Below are 26239 nucleotides of genomic sequence, written 5' to 3' on the forward strand. Positions count from 1 at the left end.
TATTGTAAGGAATAATCAGAATAAAGATATCGAAACCTTGGAGAATTAAAATAGTTCTGCAAGAAGGCGACAAGCCAACGGCATTGCACGCTTTGTCATGGTGGCGAGATCGGAGATAAGCTCACCGCCTTATGCGGGCCTTTATTCACTCTGATTGGTCAGACTGGAAGTATGCACGTGACCCATCTGATGTTTCTTTCAACTTCTACTTTCCACTGTTCGAGTCTCGAGTCTTTGTCTTCTCGTATTTTTTCAATTCATACTATGTAGGAACCATACTGGATTACATTTAGCCAATTGGTGAGCAAACATGGAGAGTAAACATGGGCCATAAAGAGCCCCTGGAATCCTCGTTTTTGTCAAACTAGCAACTTCTCTACTGTTTCTTTAGCATATCTATCACCTTTAACACAGGAAAGGCCATGCCGAAAAGGAAGGTTCCTTCCCAGTCCGATACCTCCAATATCTCCAGGCCGACACGTTCCAAACAATCAATAGGTTCCCAATACGCGAACAAATCACCCGCCTCAAGCAGAAAGAGTCGTCTAAGCAGTAGTGGCCTCACTGGACTCATCGATACCGTGATTGGAAAATTCCCAACCGGCTCCAGCAGCCCCAAAGACGCACAAATGACTGGTCTTGATGGTCAGTCAGAGAACCCTGACCTTCTCTCGCCACCCGAAACTGCATCCGGATTTTCACTTACACCTGGAAGTGAACCTGAGGTACTTCAGAAGTACCCGGCCCAAAAGCCCAATCTGCTTGAGAAGCGGCGCCCTGGTAATCGTGGAGGCAAGAGTAAGGGGGTTAGCAAGCCTCAAAACATTGCAATGCAGCAGGTGATATCAACAACACTGCAAGCCGCGAGAGAAATTCTGTCCAGGTCAGAATTGGAGGGGACTCGGTTTGGTTATATTGTCAACAGATGGACCGCTCCTGTTCTGGACCGTAATTCGGTGGAGTATCCAAACGTCGCCACTGTGGTTAGGGTCCTGCAAGGAGACACATATGACCGGGCCCTCGAGATGCAAGATGCTGGCAAAACCAGCGATCCCATGCCCGTATGTGTTCTCAACTTTGCCAATGCATTCGTCCCTGGTGGGGGCTGGCTCAATGGTGCTAGAGCCCAGGAGGAACAGCTTTGCTACCGAAGCACGCTCATTGATACTCTCCATACCCGGTTCTACCCATTGCACGATCTGGAGGGCCTCTATTCACCTAATGTGATTGTTTTCCGAAATAGCGTGGAAAACGAGTATAGCTTCATGTCGGCGCACAACAAGCTACACTTGAATCCCACTGTCAGTGTTATCAGCATGGCAGCACGGAGCGGGCCTAAGTTGACCGCCGACGGATCCACGTACGTGGACTTGGCACAGCGATATCTCATGATAGCCAAGATGAAATTGATTCTGCGCACGGCAGCACACAACAATCACCGCCGCTTGGTCCTCGGTGCCATTGGTTGTGGGGCCTTTCGCCATCCCACTGAGGAGGTGGCCGAATGCTGGTATGAAGTTCTCATGAACAAAGAGTTCAAGGGTTGGTTTGAGCGCATTCATTTTGTAATTAGAGACTCTCCAACTGAGAACAATCTTGGAATTTTCAGAGAGGTATTAGATGGTTTGAGCATGTGATGAGTTTTAAAATCCAATTCCATTGCTCTTTGTTACATAATTCTTCCCACTTGCCCAGGAGAGGTTTGGGACTTTTGAGACAGGTGCAAATTTTACACGAATCTTCGAATCAAATTGCGTATTGAAGATGTGGTCCGGGATATTAGATCCACGGCCCTTGTAAATGGTTATATATATGGTATAGGCGTTCTCACAGTTCCTTCGACAATACATACATTTCTTCCGGTTCCTTGTCCTGATATATCACCTCAACAGGTTTCAGGCGTTCTTTAGGAAATTTACTCCAGTCCGCCATTACTTTCATGTGGATTTAATCCAATCACCCTTCTTTGCTCTTGTAACAACTTTCACCCATCTTTTTCATCCATCATTGTCGCAGTCTTTCCTTACCACTTTTCATCAACTGACACCATGAGCCAGTACCTTCGCATGAATTTACTAGGACTGCTGTTACTATAATCGAACGCGGATATGCGATCCCCTTGCTCGTTTTCACCACACGTACTATCTAGGAAAGACATGTGATGGGGGCGGGTGATGGGAATCTATGTCTATATTCTCTATGAATGACTTGAGATTGACCGGAGAATGAAATTGCATTGTCAACAAACACTGAGCTATAAAGTCCAAATAAAACATTGACCAAGACTGAGCAAAAATGCACAAATGTGTAGAGACAGAAAAGATAGGGATAAAGAAACATGTAAAGAAAAACAAGTGATAGACTCTCATATAATAAAAAGAACAGCAAGGGCAAAGAGGATGTGCAACATACCTTTATGATTTCCAATTACCAACAGATCCTCGCCCCAATCATCTGCTGATCCATTGCATCTAGCTGCTACCAGGTTTTTCAATGGTCAGTTCGCCCTCAGAGGCTCCAGAGAGCAAGACCCAGCCATCCTCAGTCTCTCCAATAAGAGAAGGCTCAATCTGGCTATGATAACAAACGCTGGCGCCAAGAGGAATTAAGCACTTGCGCTCAAGTCCGGCAAGCACCTCCACCATCCAGCGCTGGCAATTCTGTACGGGGACTGCTACTACCGCTGATTTCACCTTGTTGATATCGCTTGCGGAAATACAGCCGACGTATTCCGTTCTCGATATACCGAAACTGTCGATTCTCTTCCCGGCCTGAATCTTGCGCTCATACTCGCGATTCTGGGTAGGACCTCCGACGACGTGATACCATGTACAACGCATCGACCCAGGGTTAGCGAGCAAAAGCATCCAATGCAAAGGATCAGTACCTCTCCGTTGGCAGAAGGCAACATAGACGTCCCAAGAGTCAGCCATGTTTAGCGAGATCCTGGCTGTCAAAAATAATCAAACTTTCTTTCTTCTCAGAAGGTGGGCTGTAGTTATTCAATGGTAGGCTGGTTGACTAGGATTCGAACGAGACTTGAGACTGATATATTTCAACGGTTGCGGCCGTCTGGAGACCTTATATATGTGTCCCTTCACTGATGCTATTCCATGACATACAATGACAGACAAAACTCTTTATGAGCGAAAGATAGAACTATGCGATATAAAGCCTATTGTCCGGCGTTGACATGAATATAATCATTAACAATTGGGTTGACATATATAGTTTTTACATATGTTTCGCTGTTAGCTCGAAGAAATATGTGATTTGAAGCCCATTGTCAGGGATAGAGGTGAGTATGGCCGTTTATAGGTAGGCTGATCTATACGCTTCTTATTGCGCATGTCTTGTTGCCTATTTCACTACCCTGCATGGGATGGCTATTGATAACATCGGAATAAAAATAATAACAACAAAGAAACTTTTGAAACTAATCCTTGGCATTGAATCGAAAATAACTATTTCAAATTGTCCTTCCTTTGTCGCTTTTCCTATCGCCCTCTGTCCTTCTCAATCCTTCAAAATGCCACGGAATACATACCCCGCCCCTCTAGTCATTCCCCCGCTAGGTGAAGAGCATACACACACTGTTATTTCGCTCCATGGAAGAGGCAGTAATGCAAATCTCTTCGGCCATGTACTTCTTGCCGATGCAAGCCTGCAAGCTCGTCTTCCCACAGTGAAATTCGTCTTCCCGACTGCAAGTAAGCGGCGGGCAACAAGGTTCAAAAAGATGCCTATCAACCAGTGGTTTGACAACTACTCAATTGATGACCCTGGAGAAAGAACAGATCTGCAAGTCGAAGGGCTCTGTGAGACCGCTGAATTGATTTGTGACTTAATCAGCCAAGAGGTTCACATCTTGGGCGCGGGCAGCCATAAAAAAATCATCTTATGGGGGCTAAGTCAAGGTTGTGCTGCGGGTATCTTCACTCTGCTAGGCGGCTGGCTCGACGCCAGTAAAATAAGAACGATCGGAGCATTCGTTGGGATGAGTGGATGGCTGCCCTTTGAGCAGCAACTGCAAGAAATTCTCCGATGCGGCGAAATTCCTACGTCGGCTAGAGACAACCAGGAGGCTCAGACTGATGAGAACTCAGACTCAGACTCAGAAAATGAAGAAGCAGCTATGCAGCGGCCCAACAGCGACGAAGAACTAGACACAGATGCGTTCTCGGAACTTGATTTGGATGACGACCCGTTCAAAAGAAGCAGCTCTGCGCATGATGATTTCGATCCCATTGCTGACGACGAGGAAGAAGCTTCACTGCTTGACCACGCTATCAACCACATCCGAGATATTCTTGATCTCCCAATGATCTCATCAAATGATCATTCACCAGAGGAATCGCAACCACAGTCAGGTTTCCATCATCTACAAACGCCGGTTTTTCTTGGCCACGGTTCTGAAGACCTAAAGGTTTCCGTGGAACTCGGGAGAAAGATGTCTCATGTTCTTTCGGCCGGTTTGGGGATGGATGTGACTTGGAAGGCCTATGAGGGACTAGGACATTGGTATCGTGTGGATGATGAGATTGAGGATATCTTGAGATTTCTTCAGGATAGGGTTGACCTGCCAGTAAAACAAGTGCCATCCCAAGACCGACGCGAGGAAAAGGGTAAAGACCAATAACTGCTTGTTTGATTTACATGAATTCACTCGTATACTACCTTCTTTATATTGCCTCCCTTGTGGCAATTAAGTTGTCTAGATTCATTCTTTGCAAGTTACTGCATCAATATAATTTAGGTGGGAGTAGTTTGTCATATGATGTTGCATTTGACCTAAGTAGAGTCTATTTCCTTACAGCAGAATGCTGAGATCGCGATGGAAAATACAGAACTATTATGGATTCAAATGCAGTCGCTAGTAACTACCTGAGTTTCATATACACCTCACTTGGACGTACGGGTAGATCGTCTTCTGCCAACAACGGCAGGTTTGGGCTTCTCCTCTTCAAAGTACTCACTCTTTACAGTGGGTTTCTTTTGTTTCGGAGTTGCTCGCTTCTTTGTCTGTGTCATTTCTTCCGCTTCGGAGTCGCTTTCTTTCTTTAGTGCCACACGTTTCCGTTTCGAATTGGCTGGTGTGGATTTTGCAGCGTCTTCATCAATATCTTTGGCGACCGGACCGGTCTTCTTCTGGACAGCTGGAACAATGGCACTTGTTCGACCCCCAACAGTGAGGAAAGTGATCTTATCCCCATTAGGTAGGACGGCTGGCTGGTTCTTCTTCCCCTTGCCCCAGCGGTGCTTGAAAAGCCAGTGCTCGGGAAACTTCTCTGAGTCTGCCAGTACACCAATAGATGTGGAACAAACATAATGAATGGCAGAGTGTAACGCCTTGATCTGATCGGCATCCAAAGTGTTGCTGTATTGTTCTGGGTGTATCTTGGCATGATAGAGAATCTCATCCCTGAAGATAATCAGCTCCTGTATATTTCATGATTTTGTATGACTGGAAGACCTACCCCATCCAATTTCCAATACCACTGATATTCGCCTGGTCGAGCAGAAGAGCCTTGATCGGCACTTTCTTCTTTCCCAGCTTCTCTGTCAACCATGCTTCATTCACAGTATCTTTATCGGCGACTGGATCAGGTCCATTTTCCTTGAGCGGAGTATGATTTCGAATCTCATCAGCGGGGCAATCCACCAGTCTAATGCGACCAAGCCTGCGGGCATCCACAAATGCTGCCTCTGTTTTCGGCTCGTCACTTGTCTCCAGCAAAAATTTCCAATATTTGGGGGGCCATTCCTGATCTGCAGGCTTGTCGGTTCGGTAGTAGTATGTGTCGGCATCCTTGATCTTCAACCAACCTGCCATCCCAAAGTGCATCACAGCGTGTGGTGGTGAAGACATTGTGATCCAGAAATATTTCCCTTGCTGGCCTGCTCCCACGATTTTCTTCCCTTGCATAGCCTTTTGGAATTCGGTGGCACTAGTGCCAACTTTGCCAAATATAATATCATCATGTTGGGCTTGTACTTTGGACAGCGTTTTCCCAACCAGGTGCTCACGAATGAAATGCACAATGCGGTGGACCTCTGCTAGCTCAGGCATGTCGGTACGCTATTTCCAATATCAATGGTTAAAATATGCAATAAGTGAATTCGAGGGCATGTACAAGTGCTTTTTCTCTGAAAGATGATCTGGCATAAGCAGGGACGCGACCCTCCTAGACGCCAATACGCGCTGTCACGTGCATATAATTGAATGCGCTAGTCCCAAAACAGCCCCGAAGCTTGGGGCTGATTACGGCATGACGCCGGTGGTCCACGGAGAGCTTGCTTGGGCAGTTCACGAATGTTGACAACTATCAGTTCGTCACTCGTCTTATAGCAGATAATACTGCGTCTTAGTGAATATACTTCAACATCACAAATTATTGAAGCTACGCTATACAGCGCTGTTAGCCGACCTACCGCCATCAATAACGCCACACAGATCCTCATTACAAACTGGAGTGGTTCTGGATCACATCGAATCGAGAATCTGGGGGGGAAACTCGTGGCAAGATGTCACAGGCCTCATCCACAGCTGCTCCGGCGCTGACGCCTCGATTCTGTTTTGACGAGAGACTACTCAGAGGTTCGTTTGAAATGTGAGGTGAGGTCTTGATACCAGCTTATATTAACTTTGCTATATTTTTTTTCAGACTTTCTCCGACTCTCAAGATCTACCATCGATGACTCGATCACACAGAACTTGAACGCGTTGATCACACCAGCCAAGGAAGGATTTGACCCATCATCAACAGCACTACGACAAACTGAGTCTAAATCTCGGATCAACTCCGCAGCCTGCGAGAGCTTCAAGGATAATGTGTTATTTCCCTCATGGCAAACTAGATCAGACGTTCTCACTTATTGCGCTGGTGTGGCTACGAGTCCGGATCCCAACGATCCTGATTTGATTCTTCGGCAAACAGAATCCGCCAGAGACCGAGAACGGGAAGTTGATGAGCGTCTGGACCCGTACTCTGCGCGCTTCTTTCCACGTGAAGCTCGGACTGAGTCATTGGCCAATCTAATTCGCAATGAGCGCACTATTGAAGAGATCATTCGGGCCCGAACGTGGGGGATGGTGTCAGAAAAATGCAATGGATCGTCTTCTACCTGGGAAGAAGCTCTCGATGGCTGGCGCCATTTGCATCAGAAATAGCTCCTCTGGCAGTGGAGTACCACAGTACACTAGGATCGCTCTATAACTCAACTCTTCTTTAGACTCCGGGGGCCTCACCCCAAATTGTACATATTTGAACAGTCCTGACATGAACTTCTCTGTTATTCTACATTCTCCCTTGCTTTGCAATAGACTAGATTGGGCTTTATGTTGTATGGAAAGGGAGAGAGAGTGGTATGGTATATAGTCCGGAGATACTACTTAAGAGCAGTGGCTTTTGTTATACCCTGTGGTTGACTTTGAGATTTTAACGAGTAAATGAACAATCCTTTCAATTTCAACGTATAGAAGTTTAGCACATAATAAAATAGTGTGTTGCTTTTTCGTTGTCCTCTTAAAGTCATTCAAAAGTTGCATTACATGTACATAACAAACCACGTGCGCATCACAATATATGAATTTCACACCATATGCCAACTAAAAGCATAGAGTCAATGATTTTATGTATTTAACTTAGTCTAAAGCCCCAAATTAGTCTGCTTTACCTGCTTCTGAAGAAGTTGGTGCACGCTATCTTATCGGCCCATTAGGTCTGCCAAGATCGGACTCGGAGAAGTTGTCCCCCGCACACATCGATTCCTCACTCGCACAAGTCAGGTCCCTCGACGTCAGCATCGCCCACAATGCCGGAAACATTGAGCACCAAGGACCATTCCTTGTTTCGTCAAGTGGTTCACCACTTTGAGATGAAACAGTATAAGAAAGGTTGGCCTCTAAAGTGTCCTTAACCCACCTCCGCCTGTCTAACGACGTTTTACTTCACAGGCATCAAGACAGCAGACCAGGTCCTTCGCAAAAACCCCAAGCATGGCGATACACAAGCCATGAAGGCTCTGAATATGAGTCAGATAGGGCAATTGGAGGAAGCCTTTGCACTCGCTAAGAAGGCTCTCCAGAATGATATGAAGTCGCACATCACCTGGCACGTGTACGGGTTGCTATTGCGCCAGGAGAAGAACTACGAGGAGGCAATTAAAGCATACCGATTTGCCCTGCGTCTCGAGCCTGAGTCGCAACCCATCCAGCGTGATCTGGCTCTGCTCCAGATGCAGATGCGGGATTACCAGGGATACATTAAGAGCCGTAGTGCGATGCTGCAAACTCGTCCAGGCTTCCGCCAGAACTGGACAGCGCTCGCGATCGCTCATCACTTGGCCGGGGACTTGGCAGAGGCCGAGAAGGTTCTTACTACCTACGAGGAGACCTTGAAGGGTGCCATACCACATGTCGCCGATATGGAGAACTCGGAGGCCACCTTGTACAAGAACACGATCATTGCGGAGACCGGAAACATCGAACGAGCTCTGGAGCACCTCGAGGCTGTTGGATACCGATGCACCGATGTACTCGCAGTCATGGAGATGAAGGCGGATTATCTTTTGCGACTGGACCGCAAGGCCGATGCGGAGGCCGCTTATACAGCTCTCCTGGAGCGCAACCCAGACAACTCGATTTACTACAATGGCTTGATCAAGGCAAAGGCGATTCCCGAAAGTGACCACAAAGCATTGAAGGCTCTATACGATGAGTGGGTGGAGAAAAACCCTCGCTGCGATGCTGCTCGTCGCATTCCTCTCGATTTCTTAGAAGGAGAGGAATTCAAGCAGGCCGCTGACACCTATCTGCAGCGCATGCTGAAGAAGGGCGTTCCTTCATTATTTGTGAACATCAAGCAGCTTTACGTCAACCCAGCTAAGCGTGATGTTGTACAAGAATTAGTGGAGGGATATCTCTCTGAAAAGGCAGCAAACGGCTCTGCGGAGTCGAACGGGGACAAGAACGAGTTCCTGCCATGCACATACTATTTCCTGGCTCAACACTACAACTATCACCTCAGCCGCAACCTCCCCAAGGCCATGGAGAACGTTGAGAAGGCCATTGAACTGTCACCAAAGGCCGTGGAATATCAGATGACCAAGGCGCGCATTTGGAAGCATTACGGAAACCCAGGAAAGGCAGCAGAAGAGATGGAGAAGGCTCGTCTGCTAGATGAGAAGGATCGCCATATCAACACAAAGGCGGCCAAATACGTGCTCCGAAACAACGATAATGAGAAGGGTCTAGAACTCATGAGCAAGTTCACTCGCAACGAGACTGTCGGTGGCACATTGGGTGATCTCCACGAGATGCAGTGCACCTGGTTCTTGACTGAGGACGCCGAGGCGTTCCTCCGACAGAAAAAGCTTGGTCTTGCTCTGAAGCGCTTCCACTCGGTTCACAACATCTTTGATACCTGGCAGGAGGATCAGTTCGACTTCCACGGCTTCTCTCTCCGCAAGGGAATGATCAGGGCCTACGTCGACATGGTGCGCTGGGAAGATCGCCTCCGCGAGCATCCCTTCTACACACGAATGGCTCTCGGCGCCGTTAAGGCCCATCTACTTCTTCATGACCAGCCGGATCTCGTCCACGGACCGATGCCCAGCGGAATTAATGGAATCGATTCTACCGATGAGAGCCAGAGGAAGAAGGCTCTCAAGAAGGCCAAGAAGGAGCAGCAGCGCTTGGAAAAGATCGAGTCCGACAAGCGTGCGGCCAGGAAAGCGGCCGCCGCTACTGCCAAGCCTACTGATGGAGAGACCAAGAAGGAAGATGACGATCCTCTGGGCAACACCCTGGTCCAAACTCAGGATCCTCTGAAGGATGCCATGAAGTTCTTGACCCCGTTGCTTGAGTCCAGCCCTCAGAACATCGAAGCCCAGTGCCTCGGGTTTGAGGTTTACTCTAGACAGAGTGAGTTAATTTGGTATATTCTAAGACGAGACCCTTATGCTAATACGTTTATAGACAAGCACCTCCTTGCCATCAAGTGCCTTGTGGCCGCCCATTCCATCGATCCCTCCAACCCTACTCTCCACCTTCAATTGCTTCGCTTCCGCAAGTCGCTCGAGAGCCTTGCCGAGCCTCTTCCCGAAAAGGTTGCCGAGGTTGTCAATGCCGAATTTGACAAGCTGCTCCCAAAGACCCAGAAGCTCGAAGAGTGGAATGAGTCTTACCTCTCGGCTAACAAGGGTAGCGTCGCACACGTGCACGCCGGCCTGTCTGGTCGTCAACTCCTGAACCCTGAATCCAAGCCGCAGTGCGAGCAAGACCTGCTTGCCACCCTCGACTCCCCCGAGATCACTATCGACGAGGCTGTCACCGCTTTGGACATTCTGAACAAGTGGGGCAGTGATAAGACTGCTTACGCCGAGAAGGCGAACAAGAAGTGGCCCGAGTCTTCTGTCTTCGAGCTGAACTGATTTCATATGAATGGAGGACCGTATGGACTCCCACCCCCATTCCCGCTTCGATCATGAGTTGCCTAGCTGCCTAGCAATATAACGTTGTTGCAGGAGTTGGGATAACAAAAGAAGGTTAAAACATAGAGAAAGACACGGGATGAGCAAATATACTCTGGTATTGGCCGATGCCAAGTGGAGTGAGTATACAGGTGCTGGGGGAATCCAATGTACCAGTATCTATTGCCAATCAAGCAAGGACTAAACGTAGAAAAGTCTACTTCAAAATTCAAAAACACTGTTTCCATCAATGTACATTTCTAAAATGGGACATCAAACGCCATTAATATACAAGCCGAGGAGGGAGTCGCAATATGCTAAACAAAAAGACCAACACATGCCGTGCTGAATGCCAGGGAAGAATCCATCCCATAACCGTTATAGTATATAACCAAATTTCAAATTGTGAAGATCAGGCAGAAAACGTCCGAAGATCTCTTTACTGCACGTCTTCTCCGTCGATGTTACCCAAAATGGGTTTACGTCTCAGGGCCTCGTCACTCTCGCCGTAGCCGTAATCGATCCACATGCGCTTCCAGAAAGGCACGGGAGCCGGTCGCTCCTCGCCAATAATGTATTCCTGTTGCTCGGCGATGCGCTGAGAGCGCGCCTCATCTTCCGGAGAAAGGGTGGCGCGCTGCATGCGCGAGGCAATGCGCTGATCAAGCACAATATCATCGAGCCACTCGCGCTCCTTCACATTCTCGTCTTCGTCGCGCTTGTGCACAGACTTGTGCCACTCACTTTCAGCAGCCTCCATTACGGTCTGCTGCTCATAGTTGCGAGGGGGAAGGTCGGTGAACGAGCTGTCAGTAGAAGGTGTGGGGTCAACGCTGGCAGCGGTGGGTTCGGAGTCTGCGCTGAGGGCGTTTTCGCGGTATGGTCGTGCGCTATTTGCGAGGACAAGTGCGGCAACTTCGCGCCCAACATCCTCGGCAAGGTGACGTTGTGTGAGGAAGCGGTAAACTCGGATCGGGGTGTTCAAGAAGCCAAGGAGATGGGGGAATTCGACTGGGGTGGAGCTGTCGAAGGATTGGGGGATGGTGTGGGGGAGGATGGCGGATGAATATTCGCTGGGGTAGATGTATGCAGAAGTAGGACCGGCTGGCTTAGCAGGCTTCTCTTCTTCCTTCTCTTCTTCCTTCTTGGGTTCCTCGATCTTAGGCTCAGGGATTTCGTCTTTCTTTTCTTCGGAGAATTCGGGGGAATCGATGCTGGCAATCTCGGGGTTCGCGAGACTAACGGGTTTCTCCACACTGACGTCCTTCGATGTATCCGCGGTCAACTCCTCGGGGGGCGGAGCTGGCGCATCCAACGGTCCAAGCCAGCCCTCGTGCAAGCCCCGGACATACTCCTTCCAGGTGTGTCGGCCGATGACCAAGTCGCCCTTGGGGCCCGGTTCGTCAGTAACCCCAATGTGTGCCCGGGTGGCAGCGACGACTGCATCCACACCGACCTCTTCGGCGGCTGAGCTAGGTTCTCCGGCCTTTCGGCGCAGCTTGCGGATGTTTTCCGCCGTATTGGCTCTCACGTCGCCCTCACGTCGCCCTTCAACAACCGTATAGTCCAACGCCGCGGCCACAAGGATGGGCTTGACGTATTCCTTGAAGTGATCCCGGGCCACACGCAGGCCATCCCCTGGTGGCGCAGCCAAGTATACTGTCATCTTCCGGCGCATCTGGTCGACTGGTAGAGTTTCTTTCGAGATGTGAGCCACGAGTTCCGACCACTTTTGTTGCACGCGACGCTTCTCCCGACGATCGTATATAAGAGCACCGGCGAATGATCCAGTGACAGTAAAGAAGATCATCCAGTTGCGAGAGGGCAGTTTGAACCGCATATTAGGGAGGCCTGTTGATCACATCGGTATTAGCATTTTTTTGGATCGTTCAAATCTGGGGAACAGAGGCGTACCCATCATTTTGAATGCTGGGTTAGGCGGCTTTGGGGCCGCCTGGGGTTTGCTAGCGCCAGAGGGCGCAGCAGAGCTCGAGGAGTCTGCCATTGAGCCGTATAATGGAGAAATGGTCTATACGTATAAATAAAGTACACCCGGGGGATGCTCGTTCGGGGAAAATTGTTATCTCGGGATTACCTTATCCCGATTATTCACGTGACATTATATAAAACTTACCCGACCTACACCGTCGGGGGGTGACTCCTGTGAGATGTGACATGTATTTCAGGCTCCTTGCCTCGGTTGTTCTGTTCTCTAAGCACTTTTGGTCCTTGATTTGAACTTCGTAGGGGTGTTTCGATGATCTAGGCGAATCGCAGAAGAAGCAACTGCCTAGTAACACGGCATGACCCTCACAAAGCTTTATCCTTGCTACAGAAAACTAGCGTTGTCCTACCACAGGAATGGAGTAAAATATAACCCTATTCACCATAAAATAGTCAACTTGTGTTCCTGAAAAACTGGATGATACGAGCGCTCTTACAAATTTACAACATCATTTTCGTAAGACTGTGTTCTAGATTTATAATTTGCTATCACCGATTCATCTCTAGTCTGACCCTTGACGATCATGCCTCGTTGTTACTTTCCCAGAGGGAATGCGGCGTCAGGCCCACTCGGTTTCTGCTGTTATTGTAAGCCTCACCACCTTCCATATCTCTAAGCAACTGCAAAGCCCTAGGATCTACATTCATCGTGGCAGCCAGGTAATGCAAAGCAGTATTTCCATCGGCGTCTTGTGCACGCACATTGACGCCCATGACCCGTACAAGAAGGTGCAAGGTACTAAGCTGGGCCTCTTGTTCCATTGAGGTGAGCGGTATTGTTGGCTCGATATATTGACCTGGAATCGGCCTCACAAGCCCATAACCAAGCCTTCCCTTCGGGTCTAAGTGTATGGGGCTGGGGAATGCATGCGATAGCCAGTTGGAGTCAAGAGTGCGGGCGCAGTGAATACTCTGAACAGAATCTGGATTTTTCTTGTTGATATTCTCAGTCAAGGTGAGAGGTGCGATGTGGAGTAGGTTGAGTCCTAACGCCGTGGTCCCTGCGGTAGGGAGTGGAATAGGTAGGCGGGATAGGAGGTCCGGATCGTGACGGGCAACCGCCAAGTGGAGCGGGTGAATCCCGAAAATAGGAGAGCGTAGGTGTTGATCGAGGTCTGGGTGCTGGAGGAGGTGCACTATACATGACCAGATGTCCGGTCATGTGGATCGCATTGAAGAAGTGCAAAAGAGAGTGGCGGTAGAGCGGCTGTTGGAGTCGCGACGGGGCAGTAGTTAGGAGAGTAGCCATACACGTGGAGCAATTTATGAAGCATTTCGGGCTGGCCAGCTTTGATAGCCTCATGGACTGGAGAGGAAGTGCTCATGAAAGATGGCTTGGTATCCTCAAAATCAGCTCGACTAGCGTCCGAGATACTTAGCGAGGCAGATTCATCTGCTCCTGCGTTGCGAACCAGACTAAAAGGATTCTCATTTCCAAGCCCAGCAGCCACATCTAATCCCGTGAGGGCTTTTGATAGTCGCAATCGCTGACCAGGAACATTCGGCTCCGTCCAAAAGCGTGGGAACCCTTTGCTCCGCTCATCAAATTCGGCCTGGGTCAAGGGCTGGGTCTGCCGGGTGATTCCTTTGGCCTCTGTCACCGCTAGTATTTGTTCCCGCGGAGGACAGAGAGCGAAACTCGACATGTCAGTTTTAGCGTCCCGGCCACGAATAAATCGCACAGCATAGTCAGACAAATCTTGCAGCGTAATGCCTGTAGGGTCTGCGCCGGCGGCTAGCAGTGCCCGGACATTCTCAGGTATATTTGCTCGAATGGCGACAGTCAATGGAGAATCGTACGTACCGTATATAGCGCCCATGGTATTGGCATTGGGGGACCATTGTTTTAAGGCTCGGTCCTCACGACCAGTAGGTACGGACTCAAGGTGAGTAAAATAACGTTTTAACAGAGCTTCCAGGACGGCTGGGTTCGGGTTTTTGGCGGCCACAATGGTAGCCGAATCCTCAAATGTTCCTCTGAGGTCTTTTTTCGTAAGTTGATAAGCCATGGTGGTGACCTCGGGAAGGGATAAAAGGGATATCTCGGGAGGGATGGGCTAGATAAAAAGAACACATGGGAGAGTTGTCAAAGGTTTAGATCTCTTATAAAAAAGGAAGAGAGCAATCTCATAACATGAGGGTGTTCACTGTTGATATTTACACGTGTACATATACTTTGATAATATTTCAAACCTTTAGAAGAGCGGGGTGGCCCAATGATACCAATTCCCCTGAGTTCTGTCACTTTACGTACACAGTAGATATATACTACCTATCTAAGTATGAGATGACTAACTTTTCATATTTATCAATCTATTCTTTAGGACTGGCAACTCCTTGTATATGACTAGTAGTAATGCTTCTTCTCATTTTTTTTTGGTTATATTGGACAGTGTATACAGTCAGCATGGTAGGAAATTTACATCACCCAATATCTTTGAATCATCACCTAGTGGTTAGTATTTGTTTTATCCAGTGATTTCAGACGGGCATATAGGCCCGGAGAGAAGCTTAAATCGATGCTACATCGACCACGCAGAAAAAAAGAGCAAGCTCACGCTCATTTGATTGAAAAGTATCCTTATTTTCACGTACTCTGCCTTTCATCCATATGACATATTCGTAGTTTCGAACAGCCCCCAAGCTTTGAATAAACCGCCTCTCCAAACCCACAGTGGTTTCACCGGGTTAGAGCCCAATGAGCCGTCTTCATGTGGTCCACCAAGTTATCGTTGCGGTTGCAGAGACGGCCACAAAGAGGACAAGGGAATGCGCCCTTCTCGATGTGCAAAGTTTTGACATGGCGCACCATTGACGACTTTTTACCGATGGAAGAAGTGCAGTCCTTCCAGCTGCATTTCCATTTCGATATGCCCCCGTGGTTCCTAAGACAACAAATATAGTATTAGTATGGTTTCGTTTCAGTGAAGCATGATAATCTTACTCTTGATCTCCGTCATTCCGCGGGTTGATATGAACCATTTCGACGTGGTACATCAGCGCTTTATTGTCAGGAAAGATCAAGTAGTGCCCACAGTTCCTCCAATAGCATTGTACGGTGTCTTGACAGTTCCTGGAGTGATGGTTAGCGAGACATGAAATATTTTCTCACGGTAGTGACCATGGGTAGATAGCTTACCCCTCGCTCAGTTGGTTCTCAAGGTACCTGGAAGATGTCGCCTGTCCCGCAGATTGAATGTCGCCCCCGTTGTATGGCTGTAGGTTCATATGCGCATGCACAGAGGGGACGGCCGCAGGAGTATGGAGATAGCTTTGAGTGGGATCGTATCCGGTGTAGGGAACGCTCGTGTGCGAGCCCTCGAGAACATTATATCCCTCGACTGTAGGGTGATGCATGGCATTCCAAATTGGAGTCTGACCAAAAGGATTTGATTGAACGCCGTTCCGTGGACGTGATTGATTGGTATTTGAGTCTGCATAGATCCAGGGCTGACTCTCGCTCTGGTCGTACTGAGTATAAACAGTGGTCGACATGGGCAAGCCAGCGTCCATATATAATTGATAAGCATAATAATCATGGTCACGATTGGCGTCATCTAGAGTCAATCCATTGTTGTCAAGTTGGTTCGGATTGGCTAGATCGTGGTCGTATAAATGTGCCATTGTAGATCTCGTCACCAAAAAAGTAGAAGACAAAAACAGAATTGGCAGGAAGAAGGGCAGCTTAATCACCCAAGACGCCTCGAGGTAAGATATATACCTCTTGCGGTGGGCTGGGGAGACATGGATCTCCTTACCCCATGGTAGCTTCAAAAATTAGAGAATAAAGACTCTATGGAGTGAGCGGGGCCACCTAGGTATTAGGTTGAACCCGCATACGGAGTAGACGGATTTAAGTGAGCGGGGCCACTTAGGTTGTCAGGGGCAAAATGAGTGCTCCTAATACGGCGGTGAGTTCAAAGAAGGTGCTTAGATGTGCAGAGGGTTACGTGGATGAGGCTCTGGGATCGTCCGGTAGATCTTCAGATCCTTTTTTTTTTTTTTTTTTTTTTTTTTTTTTTTGGCTTTTAGTTAATATTGATATCGAAAAAGATATATATATATTACTTTATACTTTACTTCATACTCCAAGCTGTTAATTGCATGCGAACCAAAGAGGGGGACCATTCAAACCTCCACCGGAATAGCTTAAACCTATAGTATAGCATAGGCAGTAAGCGCCCTGACCCGGATAATGGGACGAAGAACCTAAGGTGGCAAAAGATAGATTGGAAAGTGGGAATCATCTCTCGTCATTTGGGAATCTCAGTCCTGTGGCGTGAAGCTCGGATCTGTGGATGGCACCTGCAAGGAATCAGGAGAAAGCCCTTCCTGGCGGCCAAAATAAATGTCAAGACCGGATCACTAATATAAATACCTCAACAGGATTAGTGCCCGTAGTTCCATGTGAGTTGGCAACCTTGGAAGGTCTACCTGCATGGATCGGCAACCTTGGAGGCTCCCGAACCTTCGATCTAGATTCTATGACAAGACGGCAAAGGTTATATTGTACATATGTGGGTACATACCTAGGTACGATGAAACGGTATTGCGTCTCTAGGTCTGTAGGCAAGCATTCTAGATCATCATCGGTCTGATCTCAATCACATTACACCTCGAATTTGTTGAACTTTCACTACTGAACTGTCAACCATTAAAATTGTGCTACATATAATCTCGATTAAATAAAATGTTCAGTGTTCCATGTTACAATAGTTGACACAGGCCTACAGAGGTTAAGATTCGACGAGGAACGGGGGAAGTGGCGGTGTCAGGAACACGAGGTCCGAGCCCTTCCCTTTCGGGGTTCGACATGCATGGCACATACTCCGATCACACGAGACCTGTTGTCCACTTCTGAAGACTATCTACGGAGTACGGTGGCGATAACTGTTTCCAGATTGGGATTGCCAAAATAACAAAACCCACACTTCTACCCATGTGGGTGATCTAGGTGACATCTACGGAGTACTCCGGAGTCCGTACCTGACTATTGTTTCAGGATAACCCGCACGGGTGACAGCACACCGGAGAATTAGGTTCTTCGTACAGAGTTCAGAGTACATAAAACATGTATTTTTAGTAATATTTAGTGGGTAAAGCACTGCTGGCATAATGGTCTAATTATATTTTTTTACGCGTAACTAGGCGATCCTGTACTGCGAAGGGCAAGCTAAGACTAATACAGTCTACGCTATATGTGATCCCGGCGGGACCCGGTGCAGCAACTTCCGGTGGTTGTACGTTTATTTCGAGTACCCAAGAACTTGGTGCGGTCGGTTCTGTTGACTCTGTTCGGTGTCCAAGATCCATGAGCCCATCCGAAGGTGCATATACCACTTATGAGCCTTTGACAGTGTAGGTCGGAAAATGACCGATATTCTCGAGGTGATCGGATGCATTACGTTCAATTTCATTGATGGTGTCTTTACTACATACACATACAACATAAATCAGAGATAAGGATCGAGTCGTGCATCGGTGTGGTACCCTTGATAGACAGGTGTGGAGATAGTGGAGATAATGGGGATTGATATACCTAATCCGACTAGCTCCGGCGACCTCCCGGAGCTAGCGCCTTCCTTCCACTTCGGCGACGACCTCTATTTTGTGGAGTGTTGGGCGGCATCGAAAGTCTGGCCGTTATTGCCGCTCCCATCGTTGGCGGAGCCCTGACTCAATCTCTGGGTTGGCGGTGGTATTTCTGGGCCAACCTACCTATTGGGGGTGTTTTGCTTCTGCATGAATCAACTCGCGACTAATCTGGTCCGCGTAGTCCCAGACATTAACCCTGTGGCCATCCAGAATAATGGATTAACGGATATCATGGGATAAGCACAAGTAAATCGACATATGGTGGTTCTCGAGGATGGATATTGGTAAAAGCTTGAGTGGGACGTGGTATCTGGCTGTTGGGTTGGCATATGCCTCATTGATTGGAAGTTTACTTAAGGAATGGTGGTCTGTCAAGTAGAACAGAGCTTAACCAAGGACACTAGCTTTGAAATCTAGGCCGGAATGAAGAAGAATGAACTAACAGGAACAAGGGGCCAATCATGCCTATTGTTAAGGGACATATATCGTCCACGGGTGCCACATGGGATTGTTTTCATCTAATCAATTTAAAAAGAAAGGTTCACGTTCATGATATTTTAACCGTAATACCGCGACGATCTATATAAAAAACCAAGTCGGTTGGACTTCAAATTAATATATATTCTCTCAATTTTATAGATCTAGCTGTGGCCTGATCTAAATTTTGTTTGGTGAGAGTGTCATGGCCATGGTTGAAGCCTTATTTGGCAGCATTGCTCCATTCATATACCTTGACAGAGTTGATCAACCAATATGCATTCGAAAATGCCGATGGATTTTGGGACACATATTCCTTACAAGTAGCAGCTTTTGCACTGCACTCGGGAGTTGATGACCACGCGCTTCCACGAGTGTGTGCATGTGTTAGCGCCCCTCTTATTGCATTAGTGGATCTTGTATCTTACGCCCAGCCACACAGATTTGTGTTGAATATAATGTCGTTGCTTTTGAAGTGAGAGGAAAAGTCGCAGCCCGAGGGCACGAACCGGGTCAACGGTGTGCCCCAAGTGGGTGGTTCTATAGCCCCTGCCGTGATGTCCGCTGGGATGCTGCTGCGAGGGAAGAACCAGACTGAAATAGCGCTCGTCGTCCATTGCATTACATAAACACCGCCATTGATCGCGTTGAAGCCGTCCCCGTAGACATGCGTATTTGTCGACGTCTGGGAACAACCGCCGGAGGAGGTACTGCTGTCACAGTCGGGATCGGTAAGGACCGAACCAGCTGCTGAGCCTGTGTTTGTGACGGTGCAGTTCTTCCCAGAATGCAGGGTGATGATGGGTGTTTTCTGCAAGTTGACACCTTCGATGATATCGATCTCGCCGCTGTTGGGCCAGTCTGGGCCACTAGTCCAGTAAGCCGGCCAGACGCCACATGCATTACCTGGCATGTGGGCGATATCAGCGATGTAAACTCCATTGGTCCATACATTCTTCGAGATGACTCTGACGGATTGTCGACCACCGGTCGTGTTTTCAGTCGTGTTATCAACCCCTAGATACACCTTGCCATCCCGAATGCCTGCTAGAGATTTTGCCTCTGCGGTTGCGGCCCACATATTGAGCAAACCCGCCAGATCCAGAACCGTTTCGAAATTCAAATCCGTCAAAGAAGTTGGTGGCATCGTAGGAATTGGTCAACGTGTATTTCGCCGCGACCATATTTGATAGCGCAAGCGTAGCAGCCCCAATGAGGGTAGGTAGTCGGACCATGCTGAGGTGCTTTCAAATAGATAGGAAGGCTAAAATATGAACGATTTGTAGGATAGTAAGATAACTTACACCTCTAGTGCAATGATCCCTACTTATATACCGTTGAGGAGGCAGTGCGGTCTTGGCTGCCATGCATGATAGCAAGGCAGATACTGTGCTATAACCGCCTATGCAATTAGTGAACTTGCTTGCCATATGTTGCTATCGTTACGTGCTTTGTAGAAAGGTTGAGTCTTCCCATAGTTATGGCCCTATCCGTTAGGAGTGGGGTTCGGTTCTACGAGAATTGGCATGTAGCAAGAGAAGATAGATCAAATCCCCGCATCTTATCACATGTGGAGTGAATCCGATGTTACATTGCAGAATCCATATAGGAGGAAAATGCAGATATGGACGGGATATTGTCTATCAATGGGTCTTCTAACCTCGTTTATTTAGTCCACTTCAGCAACATCGATATTGTTGCGTCATCTCCGACCTTGGGGTTGCCAATTATATCGAAGTAGACAACCTATACTTAACTTTACACGTAAGTTTAAGCTAGTGACTAGCTCCGGCTCTCGGTGGCTCATAACCAAATGGGTTAGCGCGCTACGCCAACAGTGTCTATCAATCTGTATTACAAAATCCAGTCCTCAGAGAACGCCAGAAATGCCAACAATCACGACATGATTCGTAGGAGATTAGTAGTAAACAGTAACTTCCTATACTAACAAGTGTAACCTTGTACATACGACGCTGCGATCCCGCAGTGTTCCTGCAGCATCACGACATTGCTTAGATGACCCCTGATCATACTAACTAGTATTTGGATTGATATATAAATCATGCATCTGCAGTCTGCAGTCTGCACGATAGTTGCGACCTTTCATCCATTCGAATCGTTATGAGGTTCTTCGCCTTCCTCTCCTTTGTAGGTCATGTGGCGGCCTTGTGGCCTGCTCCTCAATCTTTCACCAACGGAAGCTCTACTGTTTGGATTGCGGAGGACTTTCAGGTCTCATACAACCAGCAAGATGTAGGTATTTATACAACAAGGCTCCTTTGTAGTTCTACCAAGAAGCTGACAATGATCTTCAACAACAGCTTTCGCATCCCAAGGCTGTAACAAAAACGATCTCAAGCCTAGAGATTGTTGCAGCCGCCGTGCAGAGGACTCGAGAGTCTATATTCAAAAGTAGTATCGTTCCTTGGAAGTTCCACCCACGCAATGAGCTGGATAAATTTGAACCCCCCGCGACTGGTTCAAAAACGTACATACGGAAACTCCATATCACCCAGACGACAAAAGACAGCAAATCAAGATTCAATCCCCTCGCAGGCGCAGTTGATGAGACTTATAACTTAACGATTAGAGTCAATGGTGCAGCAGCCATCTCGGCAGTATCGTCTACTGGCGTTCTCCGCGCTCTCGAGACTTTCGCACAACTATTCTACTCTCACTCAGTCAATGGCACTGGCACTGGCATGTATTCCAATCTGGCTCCCGTCAGTATCAGTGATTGGCCAAAGTTCAACCATCGAGGTTTGGACTTGGATGTTTCCCGAAACTGGTACCCCAAAAAGCACATCCTGAGGACCATTGATGCTCTTTCTTGGAACAAATTCAATCGTTTCCACATCCATATGACCGATGCACAAGCCTGGCCCCTGGATGTCCCCGCGTTACCAGAACTATCTAAAAAGGGCGCGTATCAGGCTGGTCTATCCTATACGCCTCAAGATATTGAAGATATCCAGATCTACGGTATCTATCGTGGTATCGAAGTAATCATCGAGATAGATATGCCTGGTCACACAACAGCTGTTGGATTCGCATATCCAGAGCTCGTCACCGCATTCCGTCAGCAGTCATGGCGTGATTATTGCTCTGAACCTCCCTGCGGACAACTCAAGCTCAATTATACGCCAGTATACGACTTTGTCACCAAACTTTTCGATGATGTGTTACCTAGAATCTCTCCATATTCGGCGTATTTCCACACCGGCGGAGACGAGATTGAAGCTAGCGACTACCTTCTAGATGACACTGTCAACTCCAAGGACATTGCAGTCATCACGCCGTTACTTCAAAGGTTCATCAACCACAGTCATGATTTGGTCAGGAAAGCAGGTCTTGTACCAATCGTTTGGCAAGAGCTGCTTCTCACATGGAATCTCACTCTTGGAAGAGATGTTATAGTTCAGACCTGGGATGGTGGTTCGGCCCTCAGCAAGGTAACGGAGCAAGGACACAAAGCTCTCTTTGGAGATACAGGCAGCTGGGTTCGTGGGCTATCTATACCAAGCGTTTTTCTCAATCGCTAACAATATCTAGTACCTTGCCTGTGGTTACGGAAAATGGTTCAACTTCAAAGACGCCGATATTCCAGCTAACTACCCGTACACTGACTTTTGCTCGCCAATTAACAACTGGCGTGTGGTGTGGGAGTATGACCCAACTGCTTCTCTGTCTGCTGAGCAGGCTGCGCTGGTCATCGGAGGCGAGATCCATCTCTTTAGCGAGCAGAGTGACCCATCGAACCTGGATACGATGGTCTGGCCACGGTCGAGTGCCGCGGGAGAAAATATGTGGTCTGGGCGTCAAACTCTAAGCGGGCAAAATAGAAGCCAGATTGATGCAGCTGTGAGATTGTCTGATATGAGAGAGAGGATGGTGCTGCGGGGAATCAACCTTGCACCGGTTCAGATGGCGTGGTGTACACAATATGGTGGTGACTGCACATGGTAAGGTTGCAATCTAACTGGAAGATGAGATAAAATATATACATTTGTTTATAGGAACCAATTCATGTCTACCAAAAGGTAAAATTCTATGAACACAAACCAACGGCGTCGAGAGATAGGGCTAGCAATTGGGCTGACTGAGCTGTTCACGTGATACGTTTATGTAACATATCCAGGGGCTCCTCTAAAGCGGCAAGAGCTGAGTGCTAAATTGGAAGGAGAAAGCCAAAACGTTGCAGAAAACCGTCAGAGCTGTACACAATGCCCTGATTTACAGTTATCTTCAAGGGTTGATCCCAGAGGGCTGTGATCTACTGGGTAATACGTGCAGGATATGCATGTAAAATAGGTTCTCATCTTCTAAATATCGATATTAGTCCATTATCACACTAGCCCACTGACAGTTCCCCCTTTCAAACTATTTAGCCGCCTACTGCCAGTAAATCATTGGATAAAAAGAAAAGTATCACAGACATCGGGAACACACACAGTTGTTTCATTGTTTCAAGTCGAGTGTGAACATGTAACATGTAAACAATCGTCAACCAGTCACACTGGGGCTAGATTGCCTCCTGAGCCACCGCTTCTTTAAACTCCCCGCCCTCGTCCTCCAACTCCCTCCCTCCCAACTTTCTTCCCCCCCCCATCTACCTTGAAAAATCCCCTGGGAGTTCGAGTCAAGATGGATCCCAACAATAACAATCGCAACAATATGAATTACGGCTATGACCGTAACTACAATGCCAACAACCGCGCATATCCCACTACCCCCTCCGCCTTCCCCCAGCCCATCTATCAGACTCAGGGGGCCCAGGAATACGTCGATCCCTCCAATCCAGCTTATGCCCCGGGTTATTTTATGCCCAACAATTACCCGGCCCAGCAGGTGCAGCTGCAGTATGTCCAGCAGCAGCAGCAACAGCAACAACAACAGCAGTACGCGCAACAGCAAGCATTGCAATCGCCCCAGCCCGCCTACCAAGCACGCCCAGGCTACCCCGACGGCACCAACGGTCTGATCCAGCAGTTCTCTAACCAGGACCTCAACGCAAACCGTGCTGGGTTTTTCAATAATCGGGCTGGCTCCCCAGCCCAGCGGCCTCGTACCGCCGGTGGCTCCCCCGCTCAAACACAGGCCCAAGCATCACACCTGATCCCCCCCGTGCCCCGCAGCCCTCGCCCACTCCCCGAAAATGAAGAGTTGCAACGCTTCCCCGATCGGTACTCCGAGAATGCGCACAAGCGAGGCAAGGCAGCAAAGGAGCTGGTGACTGTATTCTTCCACGAGAATATCGAACGGGCCCGTGACCGTAACATGCGGTAAGTATCCATGTCCCAAATGGAAGCCCTGGAATCTTGTCCCGGAGTTTTGGCTTACGCCTATGATGTTCGCCCCTACAGATCGGCGGAACTTGACAAAACAATCCGTGATCCCAATCTCCCCATCGAAAAGAAGCGCCAGGATGCCGACGTGATTTCCAAGAGAGAGTCCGATTTCCTTCGATTCCTGCGCACAAAGGAGACACCAGCGAACTTCCAGACCATCAAGATTATCGGAAAAGGTGCTTTCGGTGAGGTCAAGCTCGTGCAGCGCAAGACTGATGGCAAGATTTACGCTCTCAAGTCGTTGATCAAGACCGAAATGTTCAAGAAGGACCAATTAGCCCACGTCCGAGCCGAGCGTGATATTCTGGCGGATTCCAAGGATAACCCTTGGCTCGTGAAGCTTCACGCATCATTCCAGGATGCTGCGTACCTCTACCTACTAATGGAGTTTTTGCCCGGTGGTGATTTGATGACCATGTTGATCAAGTACGAGATCTTCTCTGAGGATATTACACGGTTCTACATGGCTGAGGTCGTGATGGCAATTGAAGCCGTACACAAGCTTGGTTTCCTCCATCGGTAAGTGAATCTAATTTTTGATTGCGGGTTGGGACATTGGCATGTGCACTTTTTTTTTTCTCTCCCTACAGAAGAATAAGGTGCATATGTAACATACAAGACAATCCATGCTAATAAATCTTTCTTGTGCAGTGATATCAAACCTGACAACATCTTGCTTGACCGCGGTGGTCACGTCAAGCTTACTGACTTTGGTCTGTCGACCGGAGGCAAGAAGACTCATGACAACGCTTACTACCAAAATCTCCTCAAGAACTCTACTTCTAAGGATCGGAACCGCAACTCTGGATACTTCAATGATGCCATCAACCTGACAGTGTCCAACCGTGGTCAGATTAACACTTGGCGAAAGTCTCGTCGTGCCATGGCCTATTCGACTGTCGGAACTCCTGATTATATTGCTCCTGAGATTTTCAACGGCCAAGGCTACACTTATCTCTGCGATTGGTGGTCTGTTGGTGCTATCATGTTTGAATGTCTCGTGGGCTGGCCTCCGTTCTGTGCTGAAGATACAAATGACACCTACCGGAAAATCGTCAACTGGAGAGAGTGCTTGTACTTCCCCGATGAACTGGTTCTTGGGCGTGACTCTGAGGCCCTGATCCGAAGGTAAGTTCTTGTATATCTATCTAAAAGTAGCACCCGCTAACGGAATGATTTAGTTTCTTGTGTGACCCGGATCACCGTATTGGCAGTGAAGGTGGCCAGCACGGAGGCGCGACACAGATCAAAAACCACCCCTTCTTCAGGGGTGTTGTTTGGGACCAACTGCGTGGCATCCGTGCTCCCTTTGAGCCGCGCCTCAGCTCGAACATCGATGTGTCGTACTTCCCGATTGATGAAATTCCTCAGGAGGATACCAGCGCGATCCACCGTGCCCAGGCCCGTGCCATGCCGGAATCACAGGAAGCCGAGATGAGTTTGCCGTTCATCGGCTACACCTATAAGGCCTTCAATGCCTTCCAAACCACTTAGGTTTGTTTCCGAGAATGACCGATTCCTGAGGATAATGGAAGCAAGCAGGGCTTGCATCCTTCGTTTCTCAATGGTACCCTTTTGTCGGTCAGAAAAAAAAGCTCGGTTTTGTTTTCACCTCGTTGCCCATTATCATTGAGCATATCAGCGCGATGTTGTTTTCCCGAATCATGACCCATCTTCGGTTTCACTTGTTGATACATATGTATCTAACGCCTTGCATCCTTCTCAAGACGATACACACACTGCGTCTCTTCGGAGAGACCAACTGATTTTAGGATAGTCAGGATATTACCCTAAAAAAATACAATGCATTTGTCTTTTCTGATTATATCTGCCTTTCATATTAAACAGCGGACTGTTTAATTATACTAGTTTTGGGAGGTGCTGTATACACACGATTTGTAGTACAGCAAGCATGACACACTCGAGGTAGATGTTGTTAACTTGTGAAAGAAGTTGCTTAATCCTATAGGATATAGGAATATGTCCCTACTTCTTTTCTGAAGTAGGTGAGACAATTCAAATACGGCTAAGTGGGGTCCCAATTAAGACAATCTCCGGCCTTTGCTATATAAGTCAGCCCCATCTCTCTTTTTCTCCATTTCACGGACTTTTACTATCATCTCACCTATCATGGATCCCTTTTCAACTTCTCCTTTACAACTTCTCCTTTAGAGGTGATTGCGTTGATCCTCGAATCTTGCTCCGACTTATCTCTTCCTTCATGTTTAGGAATCTAATGTATCTATAAGAGAGCTTATCTCGCATGGTGCCCGACCCCGTCTCCCCCCTGTTCAAATGGTATCTATGATGACCTGACCGGAATGTTGTAAATGGGATTGCTG

The 26239-nt window shown here is 48.0% G+C and overlaps 11 protein-coding genes across 11 annotated transcripts; 6 read left to right on the forward strand and 5 right to left on the reverse strand.

Moving 5' to 3' along the window:
- Nucleotides 1-629: 629 nt before the first annotated feature.
- On the forward strand, nt 630-1637 carry PEX2_103530 (uncharacterized protein; the record flags this gene model as incomplete). The annotated part of the gene is made up of 1 exon (XM_016747623.1): nt 630-1637. One exon carries the CDS (start codon nt 630-632, stop codon nt 1635-1637), a length of 1008 nt encoding a protein of 335 aa, XP_016593109.1.
- A 1892-nt stretch (nt 1638-3529) lies between these two features.
- Nucleotides 3530-4639, forward strand: PEX2_103540 (alpha/beta hydrolase family protein; the record flags this gene model as incomplete). Its single annotated transcript, XM_016747624.1, has 1 exon — nt 3530-4639. One exon carries the CDS (start codon nt 3530-3532, stop codon nt 4637-4639), a length of 1110 nt encoding a protein of 369 aa, XP_016593110.1.
- A 263-nt stretch (nt 4640-4902) lies between these two features.
- Nucleotides 4903-6070, reverse strand: PEX2_103550 (putative formamidopyrimidine-DNA glycosylase; the record flags this gene model as incomplete). Its single annotated transcript, XM_016747625.1, has 2 exons — nt 4903-5422; nt 5478-6070. The coding sequence occupies 2 exons, from the start codon at nt 6068-6070 to the stop codon at nt 4903-4905; spliced, it is 1113 nt and encodes a 370-aa protein (XP_016593111.1).
- Nucleotides 6071-6525: 455 nt separating this feature from the next.
- Nucleotides 6526-7171, forward strand: PEX2_103560 (MIX23 family protein; the record flags this gene model as incomplete). Its single annotated transcript, XM_016747626.1, has 2 exons — nt 6526-6598; nt 6666-7171. 2 exons carry the CDS (start codon nt 6526-6528, stop codon nt 7169-7171), a joined length of 579 nt encoding a protein of 192 aa, XP_016593112.1.
- Nucleotides 7172-7815: 644 nt separating this feature from the next.
- PEX2_103570 (peptide alpha-N-acetyltransferase complex A subunit NAT1) lies at nt 7816-10434 on the forward strand (the record flags this gene model as incomplete). Its single annotated transcript, XM_016747627.1, has 3 exons — nt 7816-7897; nt 7958-9925; nt 9980-10434. 3 exons carry the CDS (start codon nt 7816-7818, stop codon nt 10432-10434), a joined length of 2505 nt encoding a protein of 834 aa, XP_016593113.1.
- Nucleotides 10435-10912: 478 nt separating this feature from the next.
- On the reverse strand, nt 10913-12478 carry PEX2_103580 (Tim22-complex subunit TIM54; the record flags this gene model as incomplete). Its single annotated transcript, XM_016747628.1, has 2 exons — nt 10913-12324; nt 12388-12478. 2 exons carry the CDS (start codon nt 12476-12478, stop codon nt 10913-10915), a joined length of 1503 nt encoding a protein of 500 aa, XP_016593114.1.
- Nucleotides 12479-12999: 521 nt separating this feature from the next.
- On the reverse strand, nt 13000-14486 carry PEX2_103590 (uncharacterized protein; the record flags this gene model as incomplete). Its single annotated transcript, XM_016747629.1, has 2 exons — nt 13000-13613; nt 13853-14486. The coding sequence occupies 2 exons, from the start codon at nt 14484-14486 to the stop codon at nt 13000-13002; spliced, it is 1248 nt and encodes a 415-aa protein (XP_016593115.1).
- A 671-nt stretch (nt 14487-15157) lies between these two features.
- Nucleotides 15158-16101, reverse strand: PEX2_103600 (Zinc finger, C2H2; the record flags this gene model as incomplete). The annotated part of the gene is made up of 3 exons (XM_016747630.1): nt 15158-15362; nt 15422-15550; nt 15617-16101. The coding sequence occupies 3 exons, from the start codon at nt 16099-16101 to the stop codon at nt 15158-15160; spliced, it is 819 nt and encodes a 272-aa protein (XP_016593116.1).
- Nucleotides 16102-18973: 2872 nt separating this feature from the next.
- Nucleotides 18974-19696, reverse strand: PEX2_103610 (Concanavalin A-like lectin/glucanase, subgroup; the record flags this gene model as incomplete). Its single annotated transcript, XM_016747631.1, has 1 exon — nt 18974-19696. One exon carries the CDS (start codon nt 19694-19696, stop codon nt 18974-18976), a length of 723 nt encoding a protein of 240 aa, XP_016593117.1.
- A 974-nt stretch (nt 19697-20670) lies between these two features.
- Nucleotides 20671-22515, forward strand: PEX2_103620 (beta-N-acetylhexosaminidase; the record flags this gene model as incomplete). The annotated part of the gene is made up of 3 exons (XM_016747632.1): nt 20671-20802; nt 20871-22049; nt 22102-22515. The coding sequence occupies 3 exons, from the start codon at nt 20671-20673 to the stop codon at nt 22513-22515; spliced, it is 1725 nt and encodes a 574-aa protein (XP_016593118.1).
- Nucleotides 22516-23223: 708 nt separating this feature from the next.
- PEX2_103630 (serine/threonine protein kinase CBK1) lies at nt 23224-25391 on the forward strand (the record flags this gene model as incomplete). The annotated part of the gene is made up of 4 exons (XM_016747633.1): nt 23224-23831; nt 23913-24416; nt 24549-25025; nt 25079-25391. The coding sequence occupies 4 exons, from the start codon at nt 23224-23226 to the stop codon at nt 25389-25391; spliced, it is 1902 nt and encodes a 633-aa protein (XP_016593119.1).
- Between the last annotated feature and the right edge of the window lie 848 nt (nt 25392-26239).

The sequence above is a fragment of the Penicillium expansum genome (genome assembly GCF_000769745.1).
Source record: "Penicillium expansum strain MD-8 chromosome Unknown contig362, whole genome shotgun sequence".
Taxonomy (NCBI): Eukaryota; Fungi; Ascomycota; class Eurotiomycetes; order Eurotiales; family Aspergillaceae; genus Penicillium; species Penicillium expansum.